The 18,866-nt window shown below is 38.2% G+C and overlaps 3 protein-coding genes across 8 annotated transcripts; 1 reads left to right on the plus strand and 2 right to left on the minus strand.

The window, feature by feature from the left end:
• Positions 1 to 3,110: 3,110 nt before the first annotated feature.
• On the minus strand, positions 3,111 to 5,613 carry LOC120017269 (omega-6 fatty acid desaturase, endoplasmic reticulum isozyme 2-like). Of its 2 annotated transcripts, none has more exons than XM_038870435.1 (2): positions 5,478 to 5,613; positions 3,111 to 4,475 (listed from the first exon to the last, which is right to left on the minus strand). In XM_038870435.1, the coding sequence occupies exon 2, from the start codon at positions 4,457 to 4,459 to the stop codon at positions 3,308 to 3,310; it is 1,152 nt and encodes a 383-aa protein (XP_038726363.1). In that variant the 5' UTR covers positions 4,460 to 4,475; positions 5,478 to 5,613; the 3' UTR covers positions 3,111 to 3,307. The 2 variants fall into 2 exon arrangements, with proteins under 2 accessions (XP_038726363.1, XP_038726362.1); XM_038870434.1 differs by having other exon boundaries at positions 5,470 to 5,607.
• A 1,946-nt stretch (positions 5,614 to 7,559) lies between these two features.
• LOC120016434 (polyadenylate-binding protein 8-like) lies at positions 7,560 to 13,033 on the plus strand. Of its 4 annotated transcripts, none has more exons than XM_038869204.1 (7): positions 7,562 to 8,006; positions 8,099 to 8,230; positions 10,470 to 10,738; positions 11,034 to 11,228; positions 11,487 to 11,687; positions 11,955 to 12,260; positions 12,570 to 13,033. In XM_038869204.1, the coding sequence occupies exons 3-7, from the start codon at positions 10,559 to 10,561 to the stop codon at positions 12,897 to 12,899; spliced, it is 1,212 nt and encodes a 403-aa protein (XP_038725132.1). In that variant the 5' UTR covers positions 7,562 to 8,006; positions 8,099 to 8,230; positions 10,470 to 10,558; the 3' UTR covers positions 12,900 to 13,033. The 4 variants fall into 4 exon arrangements, with proteins under 4 accessions (XP_038725136.1, XP_038725132.1, XP_038725135.1 ...); XM_038869207.1 differs by having other exon boundaries at positions 10,510 to 10,738; positions 11,955 to 12,261; positions 12,577 to 13,033; XM_038869205.1 differs by having other exon boundaries at positions 7,564 to 8,006; positions 10,510 to 10,738; positions 11,490 to 11,687.
• An 824-nt stretch (positions 13,034 to 13,857) lies between these two features.
• Positions 13,858 to 17,256, minus strand: LOC120016023 (zinc finger CCCH domain-containing protein 14-like). Of its 2 annotated transcripts, XM_038868587.1 has the most exons (4): positions 16,952 to 17,256; positions 16,081 to 16,141; positions 14,092 to 14,862; positions 13,858 to 14,038 (listed from the first exon to the last, which is right to left on the minus strand). In XM_038868587.1, the coding sequence occupies exons 1-3, from the start codon at positions 17,031 to 17,033 to the stop codon at positions 14,100 to 14,102; spliced, it is 906 nt and encodes a 301-aa protein (XP_038724515.1). In that variant the 5' UTR covers positions 17,034 to 17,256; the 3' UTR covers positions 13,858 to 14,038; positions 14,092 to 14,099. The 2 variants fall into 2 exon arrangements, with proteins under 2 accessions (XP_038724515.1, XP_038724514.1); XM_038868586.1 differs by having other exon boundaries at positions 13,858 to 14,862.
• Between the last annotated feature and the right edge of the window lie 1,610 nt (positions 17,257 to 18,866).

Consider the following 18,866-nt stretch of genomic DNA (forward strand, 5'->3'; position numbering starts at 1 on the left):
TACGATCGGAAAATTAATAAGAGTCATGATATGGAAAAAATCACAATTATATTAACTTTAATCTAAAAAATCACAAAGATAACAATGTTGATTTCACATTTGAAAATAAAATCATGTCAACATTAAATCAGTTACAATTTTAAATTTAAATTTACTTTTTATTCTTTAAAGACAAATTACACAAACAGATCGATGAATAACCTTAAGTGATGTTTTAATAGATGAATAAGAATTTTCATGTTCCAACAATGATAATATGTTGACTCAATTTTGGTGTGGCATGGATGTGGGCATGACACGTATCTTTGCTCTCTCAGGTGGGTCCCACATCACACACTCACATTTTATATAAAAATCCACATCGGATCCACCTCTATTACATAAAAATCAAGTCAGTAAATTTACACGATTATATCAATACATTTTGTTGACTCAACTGTATCAACAAATCACATTCTCCAATACAATCATATCAACAAAACATAAATTCTCATACATTATTCATTCCTCATCAAAAAACTATCATTATGGTTGCTCTTAGTGTAAACCATTGATATTGAATGGTCCCTTCCGAACATCTGAGTGGGCAATTATGGAAAATAATTAAGAAATGTCGAACGGATACAAACACGTAAAAAAACTAGCAAAGCAAGGGCATTTTAGACAGGGGCTCGAAATTCGAAATTCGAAATTCGAAAAAAGCGATATCCTAATGGCGAAGGGATTACGAAAGTCGGTGGGAAAAAGTAGCCGTTTGTGAAAATTTAATGGACTTTTTACCCTAATACCAAATTAAGCTAATCGGTAATAAAATATTGTTACGGGGTTAAATAGTACTTTCACACAGAGGGAATCGTCCTTCGATAAGGCACGTATTATTGTCGGGTCCTGTTGTTGGTTTTTTTAGTGGGACCCATCAGTTCCAGCTGATTTCCATGATCCCATCTAGGTTTACCTGTGAGGACCTCATGACGTGGCAGCTTTGGATTGGCAATTATTGCTTTTCTTAGAAAGAATAAATGATATGGTATCTCAAATTTGGCCCCGAGAGAAGTAGCCAAAAGGGAATGAAATTATGCCTTACCATCCAAAAAAAAAAACTCTGCGTAGATATGCTATTTATCGCAATGCAATATTTGCAAGATATTTTTGGAAGGGTGGATAATCCAAATATTAAATTTATGTGCGGCTTAAATTACATAGTTACTAAATATATTGTAGATTGCCATCAAAAAATGGAAAAAAAAATATATCTTTTAGGTATTTATCTCCAATCATGTAATAGTAATTGTTCTACTCATTACATATTTATAAGTATGACCTTGAATATGAAGTGAAGATGAATACTTCTGACTCCAATTCCAAGTCAAGTACTTGGTCTCTGGAATAGAAGCAACCGCTTGGGTAGTGAGAGGCTGAGAGTTTCTATACATGCATAGTGGCCGAATGGGGTGATAAACATTCATGGGCCAGAGGTTACCACATTGTTTTGGACTGACCACAAGCCCATTTGGCCAGAGGCTACACTCAGTTGATGGATTTTGGACACAAATTTAGTCCGGGACACCGGTGCACCAGTCTATTGTTCGGTACCCCTTTCAGCGGTCAGATTTAAAGGGAAATATCAGACGGTCAATTTTTTTTGTGTTTTTTTTTATGCCTAGGAGGGGCAAGACCAACAACAAACAAACAAACATAAAACTACTTGACTACTCTCAAGACCCGTCCAAGCCAAGAGACCCCAATGATCTCATCCCTAATCAACTCAACCATATCGCTAGGAGGGACCCGAATAACACGAACTCCTCGATCATAATCAAGAGCTCTGGTCGCTAAAAAATCTGCACAATGATTCCACTTTCTATATATGTGACAAACTCGAACCTCCCAATTCTTACGCAAGAAGAAATAACACTCATCAATCAGATTCGATACACCGAGATTAAGAGTTATTGCACCTTGCAACCATGAAGCAACACGAAGAGAGTCCATCTCAAGAACAATGCGTCGTAACCTCTCTCCCAAGCAAGTTTCAAACCTTGGAGCACTGCCCATAGTTCAACAGCAGCAACACCACAAATCCCAATATTTATCATATAGCCCACCTGCCACCTTTCCCTAAAATCTCTAATCAACCCCCCCCCCCCCCCCAAGCTGCCTAGTCTGCCCTTTGCAACAACCATTTGTATTTAGTATAACCTAGTCAGTAGGTGGAGGACCATCCCACAAGCTTCAATTCTTTATACCCCCGCTACCATGCACTTGAGAATGAAAACTAAAGGACCTCAAAACCTGTTCATGATACCTCTTAACTCGCTCCAGTTTAACTGCCAATGGAGGACAGCTACCACGGAAAAGTCCTCTCATTCCGCCACATCCATATCCAACTCACTATAATAGCAAAAAAAGCCGCCCAACTATTTGAGTCATCACAAGTAAGCTTCCCACTCAAATTATGGACTATGCATGCCTGAGTATGCATCTCATTTTGAATATGAATCTCACAACTAGGAAGCAGCTTTTCCCACACACAGACAGCCAACGAACAATGTCTAAGGACATGATTGACATCTTCAATCGAACCCGGAAAATACGAGCAGTTGGGATTACTTGTAAAATATCTTCTAAACCTCTCCTTATTACACATAATTCGCTGCAAAGGAAAACATGCATACACTGCGGAACTCAGATGGTCAAATTTTAGGGTTAAAATTAAATCACTTAAATTAAATTGGGTGTTCGTTGTTCTCTCAACCTCTCTCATGGAGGGTCGTTGCAAGATTTCTAGAGCTGCAAGAGCCAAGAAGACAGTGAAGCCCACATGCTCAGTTAATAAAGTCCACATAGCCCAAGAAAGAGACAGTAAAGCACAACCAACTAGTACTACCCACGACATAAGGCCCAAAACAGTGAATCGAGCCCAGTCGACAAAACCCACAAAAGCAGCACTGCAGCAGCCGAAAGCCGCTTTAGAATATGCGATTATGCGTAGAGTTTACTGAAATGCTGATCAAATACTGGCACAAGATCTCTCCAACTCTTTCAAATATGCCAAATGCTGGTGCCTAATGAGAATAAGTCCGATTAAACAAACACCTACATTGCTGATGCTCATTTAGGTACATTATAAATACACTAATAACACAACATACACATTCTTTTCATGGTTTATTTTGGGCAAACGGAGAAAGCACTAGAGACACTTGGATTATCTAACTAGAGACACTACAGTCTACAGACACTGTTTTTGGTCCTACTTCACGTTAACCAAACCCTCTTAGCAACCTCAGCCAACACCAAAGATGACTCAAAACTTGTTCCGGTACCATAACACGCCCTTGGAAGGAGAACCCTCATCTGGTTCAACATAAACACACTCTTTTGCCTCCCTCCACAATGCCTTGTAAAATGGAGTACTATCAAGCCTATAGTACTCCCCAAGTATTGGCTTGATGGCATTTGTGGCCTCCATGGCATGATAGTGTGGCATCATAGAGAAGAGATGGTGTGTCACATGAGTATCTGTAATGTTATGGAACACTTTGTTCAACAACCCATAATCTCTGTCCATAGTCAGCAATGCTCCCTTAAGCCATTCCCAATCAGAAGAGTCATAATGAGGCAATGCTGGATGAGTGTGTTGAAGATATGTGATCACTACCAGGAAACCATTCACAATCAACAATGGCACCCCATAAACACATACAAGCCAAGCAAGCCCATTTGCAGCTGCAACTCTGTAAAGCGCATAAAACGCGGTAAAAATTCCAGCATCAGAAATGTAAATCTGAAGCTTTTCGCGAGGAGAGTAAATCGGGCCATAAGGGTCGAAATGACAAGCAAAACGATCATAAGATCTGCCTGAAACATTGAAGGCTAAATACAAGGGCCATCCAAGAGTCACGGTGACTAAAAGGGTGAGAAATCTCCCCAGCGGGTTGTTCAAATATTTTGAGTACCATGAGATTGAGGATTTGGTTTTGGGGACAAAAACTTCATCGCGCTCAATCGATCCAGTGTTGGAGTGGTGTCGGCGGTGACTGATTTTCCATGAGAAATATGGGACTAAAAGAGTGGAGTGGAGGATTAAGCCAACAGTGTCATCAACCCACTGGTAGTCACTGAAGGAATGATGACCACATTCATGTGCAATGACCCAAACACCAGTGAGAATGCAGCCCTGGAAAATCCAGTAAATTGGCCAGGCAATGTAGGTGATCAGGGGAGGGAGGAGATGGAAATAAGTGGTGGCAATGTAGTAGAAGATGAACGATAAGGTAAGGTCGTGAACGACATAGGAGAATGAGTGGAGGAGCGAGCGTTTGAAGCAATGCGGAGGGATGGCTTGCTTGATTTGGCTTAGTGTGAATTGAGGTTTTTCGTATGGCACTCGTCGCAAGGGATTGTTGATTTCTTCATCCTTGCCGTTCAGGGTAGGCATCTGGCCTCCAGCTCCCATTGCTCTGTTTCACCACCTGTGAACCATGAAAATTTGTAGTGAATTAATTCAAACAAAAATATTACTTGCTCTTTCGCAGGATAGAGATATTTTACAATTCTAATGAATTCCTCCCATATAATTGCACGGACATAGATAAATAGCATGACCATTGACAGGAGGTTTGATTTGTTTTGGTTAGGTTTGGCTTTTTCTTAGGGCACAATGCCCAAAGAGCCATATGCAGAGAAAAAAATGAACCAAATGAAGAGGAAATTTTTAACAATAATCTAGCTTTCTCGTGACCCAAAACCATCATTCAACTAAGCAATCAAATTCCCTATCAATTAAACCAAAATATGAAAATACTACTAAGGTGAGAGTATTGTGTGTAGAGTATTCATATAGAAATTGTCACCTACAACTAGTCAGTAGTCACCAAATGATAGGCTTCTGAATTTTCTTCTGATTCAACAGTAATTGCCAATTTTTTGCCAAAGGGATTTGTTCTTCACATTGATAATCAATGGAAACCAAACTTTATTTTCTTTTCAAAATCAAGAAAGCAATTATAAAGCAATGCATGCATGATGTATGCACCGATCACAAGTAGATTTAATAAACTGAAGCATGTTTCCACATACTTACATAGAAGGAAAATAATGAGAAAATAAACAAACAGAAATCTCAAATCTTCTCCCTCGGCTAAAAGTCCTAAGATACCAAAATAATTTTAAAAAAAAATAGTATTTAAGCATATTTTGGAATTTTCAAGGAGAATAAAAAATATTCTCTCCAATCAGAGCCAACTTTAGCAACAAACAATCTCTCTATGTGAAAGAGAATGCATTTTCTGGAAAATCCGTCAACACACATTGGACCTAATGAAGAACAAATTAATAAAAAAAAAAAAACAGAGAAAGATCTAGCGATACAAAAAGAAAAATATATCCAATCAGAAATTTCAAAGACGTAAATTTCGATTTTAATTTCAATATATGCATGTACGACGGAAGCATTCGAAGAGGTACCTGCCTACCTGGTAACACGTACGAAGCGATTTCCAGGAGAAGCACTTCTCGCAGCGAAGCGTTCTCTGAGTCCCACTCGCTCACTCAAGAGTCAAGAGTCGAGAGTCCCAGCGAAGCGCTCTCCAGGTATCTGTGTTGTTTGTTTGGGCGGTTACCGTGACATATCAGGCTGAGTATTTAAAGAAGTCTGTTTGGTTTCGAAGCTTTGTGTTGGGTCCCACAATATTTCTGGGCCGTACTTTTGTGCCTAGCTGCGATCTCATTCACCGTTGCACACGTGCCACTACGTGTCCGCTTCAAAGATTAGGGTTAGAGCAATCACAATGATATTTTTTTGTTATGGACAACAAAATAGATTGAGAGACGTATTTTGTTGATGTGACTGAGACAACAAATCGTATTGATACAATGATACAAATTTGTTGATTTTATTTTTGTGTAATAAAGGTGAGACCCAATGTTGATTTAAAGGTAAAAATGTTAGTGTGTGAGATTTGAGTCTCATTTTGAATCAACATGGAGGCATTGCATGTCCCATGCCTTCATGTTGGGACAATTAAAAATAGACCAACAAATGAACCTTGTTGAAGCACACAAATTTTTGATGGCCAAAGCAAAAATCATTTTTTGCCTCTCATGCTCAAGCAAATGGGTACCATTGCAATTGCTCTTACCCCTCTTGGTTTGATTATCGTTGCTTGGGATTAAACGGACGGTGTTGATCTTTGTTTAGCGAGGCATGCTATGGTGAATTGCAGGCAAGTTTTAATTTCAAGCAATTTGCAAATTACAATATTGACCTCAATACTTGGGAATTTTCAATGATATTTAATACTCCCAACAGTGATTCCATCTCTGTTATCCATCGAGCCCCTCTATGAACAAACAAACAAATTAAAGAGAACTGTATAAACACACTCGTGAATCTGGTTCACGCAGCCTGAGATTCCACGCCCATTAAATATATATATATATATATATATATATATATATATATATATGCCTTGGCATGCATATTCTCAGGGCAAGATGTGGATCTTCTCTTTAGACACTCGTCTCCTCCTTAGCATATACTTACAATTTGGACAACATGAAATGAAACAAAACAAGACTGGCTATACCATGTGCCACCTTTTCGAAGTGGAAACAACCATATATATAAAACCTACTTTTGTAACCAACCATGCCTAACATTTGTCCACGGGAGGCTATCATCAACATGCGATGGCCAGCCAAAAATTTAACGTCTCTTGTCTTCACTCCTCACTACATTGCATTGCCTATTGACAGGTCCAATAGATCCGCTCCTTTAGTCCCACATTTCTCGTGGAATATCATGGTCTTTGTCAAAAGGCCCACAACAACATTTAGGTTGTTGAGCACTTGAGCGTTGCTACGGTGCCTATATAGTATATACTGGATCTTCTTGGGCTAATTTTACATGGGCCTTTAGTTTGTGTCCCATGACTCATGGGCAATGAGCCGATGAGTGGATTGGAGAACTGTTGGGCTAATTCTCCATTCAGTCCATTATTTTAGTCCATTTTATAATGGACCATCATCTTCTACTTGTAGGTTATTTACCAAGGGTTTGTAATTTTGCCTAAGGAAAATGCAAAGCCGGTATCTATTAGTGTACTTTTGGATATTTAAATCAAACAAAAAATACATGTATCAAAAAAGTACCAATGAAATGATTTTTATCTATGTATTTTTTAGATCCATGACTATTGAAGAATAAGGATAAATATAAGATTATGTAATTATTAATTTTTAAAATAGATACTTATGTGAAAAAAAGATAATTATACGGCAAAGTGCTTTCCCTAATTTAATAGGGAAAATTTAATACTCCAATATTTCACCACGAATCAACATTTTTTCAACTTTATATGTGAGGAGGTTCAGTATTTTCTCAATGGGGAAGACATTGTTGGGCTAAGTCTTCCAGTAGATCCATTCTTTTAGTCCACATTTCTCTTGGACGATCATGGGCTTTTCGAAAGGCCCACAAAAACCCAATAGTATGTGGATACTAGAGCCATAGAGCGTCAGCGCCTGTTTACTCGATCTTCCAGGGCTACTACATATTCATGGCCTTCTGGTTTGAGTTCCACAAGTAGGTTCTGACTTCTGGGCCCTGGCACCGACTGATCGGTTCTGATCCAGCATTTAAAAGTTTCCAAATTAGCATGCTGCGACAACGTTTTGGTCGCTTTCCATTGCCGCTTCGCGGTTCGAGTACGTCAAGCAGTGGATGCTTCAGGTCATCCCTAAAGAAGCCGTGGCAACGAACTCAATAATGCAGCTCCACAAATTGCTCGGGATCCGAGGAAAGAAGAAATTCTCCAGTGGATATGGTGCTTGTGTTGATCCGGAACCTGAATGCAAAGATCAGGACTCTTGTAGCGCAGGATGCGAAGCATAATCATCCAAGGTTTATGGACAGGTTAATGGAGGCTATGTATGAATCCGGTACTGCTTGGAAAGCCATTCCAAGTCCTCACTCTCTATTCACTTTACCACGTCACTCTACTGTAGGTTTTCTTTATAGCTCTACTTTAGATTTTGATCTATTCGAATTTGATTTCGTCCTCTAATTCCACTATCTTGATTTTACTTTGCCTAGGTTTCCTTTTTGAGAAGGATTTTCCGCAACCGTCCTGTAGGTCAGCTTTTCGCTTTTCCTCTCTGTATGGCGGATAAATGGGATGATTTGCATCTTCGTCGATTTCTTGCGAACGATCATCTGCATTTGAAGGTATCGTTAGTCACTACAAGATTCTTATTATAAAATTTAGAATATTATGTGTAAGCAATGCTTGAAATAGAGCCCGTGCCAAACTAATGACAATAAGAGTCCCTTTCAAAATATATGCTTGAATACTCGGAACAAGTATTTAGAGACGAGTGAATGTCTCAACTTTTACAATTTCTTTATATTTCAATAGGATAAACTTTTATTTGACTTATAGTTTCTGTATATAACTATATATGTCTCAATTTTAGCTGCCAGTGTTTTCTTTATTGCACGAATCTGGGGATATTACATGATTAAAAGGTTTGCTTGGTTACTAGCCAATACTAAGGTGTATGTTAGATTATAAGCTTTATCAAATTAACCTCCTTAGATGGCATTTAAAGAGAGTGATAATTGAATTAGGGTAAATTTTCATCTGCTCCATTTGTTTTATTTATTTTCTTTTCTTCCACTGTCAGTTTCCCCTTGGAGGCAGAACCATGTGAAATAAATGAAACAGAACGAAATTAAAGCTCCCCTACATTGCCACCTGTTATTAGCATCTCTTCCCTCCCTTACTCGCCTACATTGCATGTCCTATTTACTCGGTTTTATCGGGCTTCGTTCTCATGGGGCTTGGGTTTGTGACCCATGAGTTGATTGAAGATACACCGCTGGCTAAGACTCCACTCAACTCCTTTAGTTTCAAAATTATAAGACAGGGTGGGACTTAAATAAGTAGTGGAGAGATGATGTAATTGGGTATAAGGCGAGAATGGGACACTTGATAGATGCTTAACGAGACAAGGACGTCATGGAAGTCTAACCTTAACTCACCCCATTGCCATTATAATTCTATCCAGCTTGATGCTTTGATTTAGAAAATGACTAATTAGCAAAATTTGAGCGCCAAGTATTTCTGTTACCATATATGCAATAAAAAATTAGTGGAGCAAATAGCATGTCCAAGATTTTACAAATATGGATTACTTTCCAAGTATCAAACCGCTAGACAGATGATGAGATGAATAATGGGTTCATATCTTTTGTGTTTATCTGAAATGTAAATTTTCTATGAATTATTTCGAAGAATATAAGCTTTAATGGTTTTCGGCCTGGACAGCAATAAATATATCTTCTAATTTTCATTCTTGTTACGCTGTCTCTATTTGCTATCAGTACATTGATATATCAACTCGCCTCCTCTCTTGATCTTGCCCCCCTTTTCTCTGTCTGTGTCTCTCCTAACCTTAAAGGTACACACTCGCCGTGTACAAACATCCGGTGTCCCCCTTATCTGATAAGGTACATCCATATTTGTATATATTCAGTTTCAGTGGTATTGATTGTGATCTTAAACTTTCTGGTGATCTACGATTGTGAGTCTAGTATATGGTTAGCTAAATCATTTTGATAGTTTTTCTTCCAAATTGTTGAGATTTTGTGTAGAAAATCGATTCACTTTATCATGATACTCTTATAGCCTAAGCTATCATGATACATATTAGTGATAGATCAATCCTTATATCTCTCTCTTGATTTTGTTAATGAAAGAGAAACAGCTAACTTTCTTGCTGTTTGATTGGTGCTATGTTGTTTTTACGACTTTATTATTTGATTCATCTTTTTTCTTGCAAGATATTCGTCAAGTCCTTGCCAATCAGAATTAGTCATTTCTTGTAAAATTATGATGACCATGACAATTGAATATCAATGACGCTCTTATAGCCTAAGCTATCATGATACATATTAGCGATAGATCAATTCTTATATCTCTCTCTTGATTTTGTTAATGAAAGAGAAACGGCTAACTTTCTTGCTGTTTGATTGGTGCTATGTTGTTTGTACGACTTTATTATTTGATTCATCTTTTTTCTAGCAAGATATTTATCAAGTTCTTGCCAATCAGAATTAGTCATTTCTTGTAAAATTATGATGACCAGGACAATTGAATATCAATAGTTTCTTGTATCCTTATGATTTTTAGGCAGTTAGTATATGTTGATGTGAATATGTGATTGGCTAATGAACATTTGACCAAAAATCGACTCATTCGGCATATGAGTTGACCTGAGCTTGATTTTATACTTGTTTAATTAACGAGTCGAATGTATAGCTTTGCACCTTTTTTTTGGCACGTATTACATATTAAACACATGACATTGACAGTATGGTATATTCTCTTGTTTTGTATCCATTTTTCTGCGTTTTTCTCTGCATACATGTTTGATGTTATTTATTTATTTATTTGGTTTTGTAGTAGCTTAGCTTGCAGAATCAATTGTGGCTCTGATTTGCAGGGGAAGAAAAACAGAGAAGGTTTATCTCTACACTGAGCTGTTAAAACTCATGGACTCTATTTGGTCATATGATCAATCCAAGGTCAACACTGTAGAAAATAATATGGACATCACCCTGAGGTTGGGAATGCCCTATTCTGTTCAGAGTTATAGTTGGAACAGCCAGACTATCACTCATGACATAATCCCTTCCCGCCTCAACATCAATACCATTGGCTCATCTAATCAGGTACTACTAAAAAGCTCCGTCACTCCCACAGTGTCAGCATATTCCTTGCATATTTATATTGATCACCTACTTGTATTGGCATCTTAAAGGTCAATTTGAAATGTTAGTTATACAAGCTTATAATGCATAAAGTTATATTGATTTGTGAACATTGCTCAATATATTGTGATACAAAGATTGATATTTTCTCTAGTTTGCGTACCATCTCTAGTTTGCGTACCAACATCAGCTTGTTCCTGGATTGTGGCCAAGTGAGTTTCCAAATTCTAATTTGTTGAATTTATTGGTGCAACAGAGTCAGAGAGCAGTGGACTCTATTTGGGCATATGATCAAACCAACCACAATAGTGTAGAGAATAATATGGACATTACCCAAAGGTTGGGACTGCTCAATTCTGATCGAAGATATAGTTGGAACCGCCTGACTCTCACTCCTAATGACATAATTCCTTCCCTACCCAACATCAATGCCATTGGCTCATTTGGTCAGGTATTACTAAAAAGCTTTTTCACTCCCACAATGTATGGATATTCCTTGCTTATTTATATTGATCAGCTAGTTGTATTGTCATGTTAAAGGTCAACTTGAAATTTTGGTTGTACTAGCATATAACACAGAATTAACTTGATTTGTGAATATTGATCAATATATTGTGCTTTTCTCTAGTTTGGGTACCAGCATCAGCTTATTCCTGGATTGAGGCCAAGTGAGTTTCCAATTTCTAATTTGTTGAATTTATTGGTGCAGCAGAGTCAGAGAGCAGGGGACTCTATTTGGGCATATGATCAAACCAACCACAATAGTCTAGTAGAGAATAATATGGACATTACCCGAAGGTTGGGACTGCTCAATTCTAATCAAAGATATAGTTGGAACCGCCATACTATCACTCCTAATGACATAATTCCTTCCCGACCCAACATCAATGCCATTGGCTCATTTGGTCAGGTATTTCTAAAAAGCTTTTTCACTCCTACAATGAATGGATATTTCTGGCTTATTTTTATTGATCAGCTAGTTGTATTGGCATGTTAAAGGTCAATTTGGAATTTTAGTTGTACTACCATATAACACACAGAATTTCGGTTACCAGCATCAACTTCTTCTTCTTCTTTTTTCTTTTTTCTTCTTCTTTCTTCTTCTTCTTCTTCTTTTTTCCCTGGATTGAGGCAAAGTGAGTTTCCAAATTCAGATTTTTTGTATCTATTGATGCAGCTGAGTCAGAGACCAGTGGCTCAACATGGATTAGGATCTGCGCAATGGACTCAGCAACCACTGGCACTGTTGCCTAGAGGACATCTGAACCATTACCTCCCTGGCTGTAACACGCCAATGCGAAATGCTGGAGTTGGACAAGCAATGCATAGAACGCCATATGTTCAGCAGGGCTGGGGTCAGCAACATGGGGTCCATTGTGGACAGGGATTTGTGCAACAGCATCAACGACATGTCCGTTCAAACCTTCAGCAGATGTTTCCTAGGGGCTGTTTTCATTGTTATCCGCCTCGTTTTAACACGAGAGGTTAGTCAAACAACATATACTGTTTTTCTCAAAACATTAGGTGGCCTTTGGAATGCTTGTTTTCTGTGAAAACTTGTTTGGTTCGCTTTTGAAGTTTGTTTTCGCAAAAAAGACTACAAAGCTTAAATAGTTTTTCGAGAATGTTTTTGAGAATTCTCCTATTTAGTTGGATCGATGTGTGTGGAGCCCTGAAAATTAGCAAACTTTTCGTCAAAAAACTTGTCACACCATTTAAACAATAAGATTTAAGTTCATCAGAAGATTAATCTTCTACTTTTTATATTTTACCCTTAACACAGTTTGTTCCCGTGCCAGGTTTTACCGGAGCCTTGCCATTTCAAGTCAGTGTAGGAACAATGGCTGGTGCCCTTGCTACTGCAACTCATGAACAACAAAGGATAATGTTGGGTGAACTTTTATACCCACGCGTTGAACAGTTTGTGCCTGATGTGGCGGCCAAGGTGACCGGCATGCTTCTGGAGATGGACCGTAAAGAGATTTTATTTCTGCTTGAGTCACCAAATGCTTTGAGTTTGAAAGTTGCTGAGGCCATAGCGGTCCTAAGGGAAGCTAATCAGCAGCAGAAAGACAACCTGGCTGGTCAGTTGGGATTTGTGTCCTTGAATGATCAGGATTGATGTCGCTAGCTTTTTACCATTGGTTTTTAAATTTTTTTTTAAAAAAGGACTTCCTTTCATTCTGTTGGTTGGAATTGGAATGTTGTGAATTTTAAAATTATAGAACTATAATCTTGATTTTGTTTTGTACTCAACGTTTTGGTTTTCTATCAGGTGGATAATCTTACCTGGCCCTGATGTACTTCCTAGAGGTATATTTTCATGTCAGTAGGGAGTCCTTATAGAGCAACTCCAATGGGACTTCATTTTCAAGTGCTCCATTTTCCATTGATAGTTGTGCATCACCAAAATATCAAGAAGTCTTCTATAATGGTAGACAATACGTATTGCACTTGAATTAATTTACCATTTCCCTCCCTTTTGCAAATTTAGAAAGTGAAGTGGAGTGGAGAGGGAAAAAATAAGAGAGTTTGCAATGTTTCAAACAATGATTAGTTGTGTGGGTCGAATTTATCCTCTTACGAGGCTCTTGAGATGTAAGTATTCACTAATATTAAGAGTTGTTTCAAGTGTTGGTTTTGATCCATTGTAGACACCAAGTGCTTGAAACTAGTGTTTCAAGTGCTTAAGAACTCCAATATCAAGCATCCATTGTGGACGCTCTTACCGCCCAACGGGTCACTTTCATCTCTTTCATACATTAGACATCCATCAGGTTTGATCTCTACTGTTATTACTGCAGGACAAGTTACCCCTGAAGAGTTAAAAGGCCGATTCACAAATCAGACTGAATTGAATTAAACTAGGATCAACCTCTAAACCCAGATAACACCAGAAATTGAAATGAGGAACAACACGCAAACATTAACCAAAGTTGATGACCCTCTGAGGCCAACTCTTACTCTACCTCTACTCCACAGCAAAGTGAAAATAATTTGTACACCTTGTTACGCCCTATCAATAGCAAATTAATAGCAAACTCATATTTACCTTCAGTAAAAAGGTTAACAAGTAAGAGTAACAAGGTGTGCCAAACCGCAAACGTTATCCAAATTTTAGTTTTAAGACTTCTAACCACATTCCATGTGGTCATCATACAGGCCAAATCATCAAGCTCTTTGAACATGGATAAAATTTCAAAAACTAAAATCTACCTTTGATTCTGACATGCAAAACTGAGTTGACAAGCCCAAAAAACGATATTAATAAGTCCTACTATCACTGTTAAAGTAAATACGGGAACAAGCAGTAAATACAAGATCACATCCGTTGCCTGCGCAATTCCTCAGCCCCATGTGCAAAGTGGCACCTATCCCCAAAGGTGCAGGTCCCCTTTGTAAAGTTTTCACAGATTTTAGTCTTAAAGTTGTTGGCAGCGCCAGTTATAGCTGGATTCTTCATATGAGGTCCAGAAACTGAACCTATATTGTATATAAGATCACGGACCATAGCAGTAGCTTGCTTGATTTGCTCAAATGTACCCTCCAGTTCAATGTTCTTAGAGTTAGTGTCTGTTTCGTGGTCTCTAATGGCAAGCTTGGCTCCTGTTACACGACAAATATGCTTGGAGTTCACGCCATTTTTCCCAATGATGGCTCCACAAAGCGAAGCATCAACACTTATCTTAGCAGTGGATGAAACCCCAAAGCTAGCGGCAGCCGCATGAGTTTGTGGAGGAGGCTCCATTCGACCACCCATTCTGCCAGGCATTGGCCCCATGGCACGAGGATCTTCATAGGCTGGACCAGTTGGCTTGCCGAGCTCCCATTCACCATGGGCAAAGTGACATTTGTCACCAAACTTGCAACCCCCTGCTGTGTTGTATTTCTTGCACAAACGTGTCTTCACAGCTGGAGGTGATGATCCATCTGGAAAGGAGGATGGAGCAATTGAATTTCTGCCAGCAGGTTGAAGAGCTGGACTACTCACACTACCAAGATTAAGAATCTGAGACACAGCTTTGAATCCACCAGGAACATAATGCAAGAAATGGCATCCCTCACCAAATGGGCATCCAGAAGTGCTGCAAAACAAGCAGGTCCAGTTAAAGCACTTTTAACTTTTTTTGAAGGAAAAGGCTATAGCAGATTTAAAACAGTTTGAAGTTGAAACTTCATGTCAAGCTGATAACCCTCAAATATTTTAAATTCAGTGTATGAACATATTGTTTAGCCCAGAAACTGACTCTATCACAAATCGAAAACTTTATGGGGCGTTTGAAAATCTTCAAACAAAGACCCACAATTATTGGAATCTTTACAGACTTGAATTTTTTTTTGTAAAGCTGTCTTTTACGAACTTGACAGCATACCTAAACACATTTCTAGGAAGTTGACTTCGTCTCTATTCCAAGTAACAATTTTGAAACAAGCATGCTTCAACAGTTCAATGCATGAACTATAAAAAGCTTTTTTCGTGCAGAAAAGAACGTAAGTAAGATGAACACCAAGTTGCTGAAGAGAAGAGTGCAGAAAATTAAGAACTAACTGGCGAAGATTTAAATAGTAATCAATATATCATCAACAGACAAGCTTTGACCCAAAACTGCATATAACTTTTCTGTGGCACAGACCAACTTCAACAAACTGCACAACATAGTTTGACAGGAATTATCAAACCAGGGAAAGGTTTTCCGAGAATGCATGAAGCTATTCAGATAGAACCTTAATTTTCTTAAATAAAATACAGTCTATGATTAATCAAAAGAGAATGCCAAGGTTGTGATCACGAAATTGTAGTTGAGTTTTGTTAACACCGCAAATCCCTCTCAGATGCAGACACGGCAAGTAGCAAGAAATTCAGCTATGCTACAGCATGAAAACCATTATCCATTCAATGATTTAATCACCTCATTAAACAAGCTGAATAACCTGTACAATAACCTTAGATGCCACTTCAAAATCACAAACTCATGGATTTTACTGGCCAACATTGCATAATAAATTACAAATAAAGCAGAAAAATTTTGCATCCCAAGTACTGCTTTCATTTAGATATATCTCGGCCAAGTAGATACTCCAACTATATTCTCTGAATCAACTGTTCATATTCAGTTGCCTGTCTTACTGTAATTAAAAGGTGTAACCTGTATCACAACTTTATCCTGCTCAATTCATTAGTCCAGATAAAGCTGATTTTATAGGTAAGGATGTTAAGACTTAAAGAGAACTTGCGTTGAAATTTATAAATATTAGCAAAACTGCATTTAGACTATTTATTTTAGATAGGTTAAGATTTGAACCTGTAAAACTTTGTGCATGGCTTCGATTTGCTTCCTATACCAGTTGGAAATGAGTCCATTTCTGTTGCAGAACATTAATTAATTTCCCTCAGTTAAAATTTCAGTGACTTATTCATCTTTGAACTTCAAAGAATATCTAATACAATGTTACCATTTCTCATCACCACTTGAAGAAATTATCTCAGACAAAATATAAACAGCACACCTACGTTATTGTTTCTGACAAGAAAAATAAACCACCGAACATTCGAAATGATGATATGCCATCTAATACAATACTTGCACTTTGCTCATTCATCACACAGAATGTCGAAAGAACACGACAAACTCACATACTTTCTTAATGATACAGAACATAAACTACAAGTTTTGTTCCTCAAGACACATCATTTGAAGGCCTAAATAGCTGCAAGAAAAGCATTTATTTAAACAGAGAGAACACAGGGTTTCAGGCCTTGAATATAAGTGAATCTTAGCTCGAATTCTTCATTCCTTCCGTTTAAAACAATCGCCCCCAGTATCAAAACATATCTCGCAATTTATATACTTTTCCAAATTTCCAGCAACCAAAACAAACAGTATATTTTCGAGCAAAAGAGCATATAATTTCCTAATTCTCGCACACTCATATAAACAAAAGAGAAAGGTTAACATTCCAGTTATCGTCTAACATGATACTTTCACTACCCCGTACTCGCTAAGCAACCAAACTAATCAGACTCAAAGAGACCTAAATCGACACAGTATAAGGAAAAACAAAAACTCGTAGCCTACATGCTCAAACATAGAGAGACAAAGAGAGTTTAAACAACTACTTTGTCGATTCGAATGCGTAAAAACGTACGAACACAAGAAAAATATCAAGACGAACCTTGTTTGTACTTCTTGGGGCCGCCATTCCCATTCAATGCAGCCTCATATCTCCCTCTCTTGCGAGCACCATCAAATTCCATTCTTACCAGATCCAAACAACTTTTGGAAGAGAGAAAGACAACAGTAGTAGCAAGAGAAAATGGAGGTAAAGATCAAGAAAATAGAAGCTGACAACACCAGAGAGAAAATTAGGGTTTCGAAGGAGGAAACAGAATATCAAAAACAGAAAGGAAAAAAAGAGGCGGAATCGAAAAATTAGGTTTCAACGTGGTCGACAGAAACTGTACCAGTGACATATAATCATCACCGCTTGTTGTATAATATATCTCATATCCAGTGACTGAGGGTCACGTGTAGTGGTGCGTGACGGTTTTGGGACAATTTGGGGACAATTTGGGCCTCTTGTACTGAACCACCTGGACTATTACATCCCTTTTTGGGCTTTTTGCATCCATATATTGGGCCTTCTGTACTGAAGTCGCTGGACAATCACAAAAGCCTCTAGGCTTGACTGGCTCTTTCCTTGTTCCTTTTACTGCATCCGCAAATTGGGCTGATAATGGACCAACTTGTCTATTCATCAACTCAAGTCATTTATGATTTTTTTCTAACTTGGAAGGACCCAATCCAATGACCACTTTGTGATCTTGGATCAGTTTTAAACTCAGGCCCACACCACGATGATTAGTGTTTTAGATCGGGACGAAACCCATGTGGGTAAGTAGGGCTGCAAAGCCCACAGAACCAAGGAGTCCCTTGGAATTATCTCATTGTTCACACATGTCCATTTAATCCTCAAGTCTGGAGGAGAGGTAACCAACCAGACCATCGCTCAATTGTTTCATTTATGCTTTTGAAAGCACTACATGTCTATAATTTTGATATTCATAATCTGTGTGGCATGAGAAGAAGTGTGGAAAAATATTAAAAACAATGACTATTCACCAATGCACCTGATACAGAACTAATCAACTTGTGGTTGTGTGAATGACATGAGATTGATATGTAAGTTTTTGTATACACATGGCTTCATCCGACGTTATGGACACTAAGATTGATGTTAACCATAAATGTTGTGGGAAACATTTGGTCATAATTTCATGGACTGTGTTGCGTTGCGTCCCATAAAATTCTTGGCTTGAATTCCATGTCAAAGTCTATGATGTTAAGTGTGCACTCCTAATTGAATGAAACTTGTTGTGGTGAAGGATGTCATATGAGGCTTGGTGCTTCCACTGTTTCAAACGCATGTTTCTCATGCATAGAAAAGATTGAAAGTGGCCCCAAACACAAATAGTAACGTCCACTTCTAGCACTGGAGGTGGTGGTGCATTCAGGATCTGGGTTTATTGAGTGCACAACTAAGTACTTCTAACACTGGAAGCGATGGTGGATTCAGGATCCAAGTTTATTGAGGGCACAACTAAGTAATGGGTTCGGGGCAGTGTTCCCAATTAATTTTTTTTGAATTATTTTTATGGCAAGAAGCTATTAATTAGTAATATAATGAACAACATGGATCACCAAATGAATATTCTGTTGTAACCATATCGCAAGAACAAAGCGAAGATTAACCAAACTAATCAAGAAGAATTAGAGGAGGCTATGGAGGAGAAATAGAGAACACAATATCGTACCCCGTGAGCAGAAAAGCCATACCCAACACTCCAGCCAGTTCTGTCACGATATTGCTAGAGGCAGATCAATTAGGGAAGATTGAAGAATCAATGCTTTGGCCGAAGTAAAAATCGAAGCGGCTCATAAGCTTCTAGCTGAGTACCCAGCCCCCAGTGAAATAGTATGATCTACCTGCTTGACGGTGTTTTATATGATGTGAAAATATTGTTATTTGCACTATGGAAAGTTCTAACTGATCAATTTGATAGCAGGGCCATAAAAATAGAAGTTTGAGT

Source organism: Tripterygium wilfordii, chromosome 15 (assembly GCF_013401445.1).
Source record: "Tripterygium wilfordii isolate XIE 37 chromosome 15, ASM1340144v1, whole genome shotgun sequence".
Classification (NCBI taxonomy): Eukaryota; Viridiplantae; Streptophyta; class Magnoliopsida; order Celastrales; family Celastraceae; genus Tripterygium; species Tripterygium wilfordii.

Bases quoted from the DNA above. Each gene is read 5' to 3' on its own strand.
- LOC120017269 (XM_038870435.1), bottom strand. From the start codon at position 4,459: ATGGGAGCTGGAGGCCAGATGCCTACCCTGAACGGCAAGGATGAAGAA.
- LOC120016434 (XM_038869204.1), top strand. From the start codon at position 10,559: ATGGACTCTATTTGGTCATATGATCAATCCAAGGTCAACACTGTAGAA. The intron at 10,739-11,033 runs GTACTACTAAAA...TTGGTGCAACAG, and splicing joins CCATTGGCTCATCTAATCAG to AGTCAGAGAGCAGTGGACTC. The intron at 12,261-12,569 runs GGTTAGTCAAAC...CAGTTTGTTCCC, and splicing joins CGCCTCGTTTTAACACGAGA to GTGCCAGGTTTTACCGGAGC.
- LOC120016023 (XM_038868587.1), bottom strand. From the start codon at position 17,033: ATGGAATTTGATGGTGCTCGCAAGAGAGGGAGATATGAGGCTGCATTG. The intron at 16,142-16,951 runs GTTCGTCTTGAT...GTTCTGCAACAG, and splicing joins CCCCAAGAAGTACAAACAAG to AAATGGACTCATTTCCAACT. The intron at 14,863-16,080 runs GTTCAAATCTTA...CTTGTTTTGCAG, and splicing joins CCATGCACAAAGTTTTACAG to CACTTCTGGATGCCCATTTG.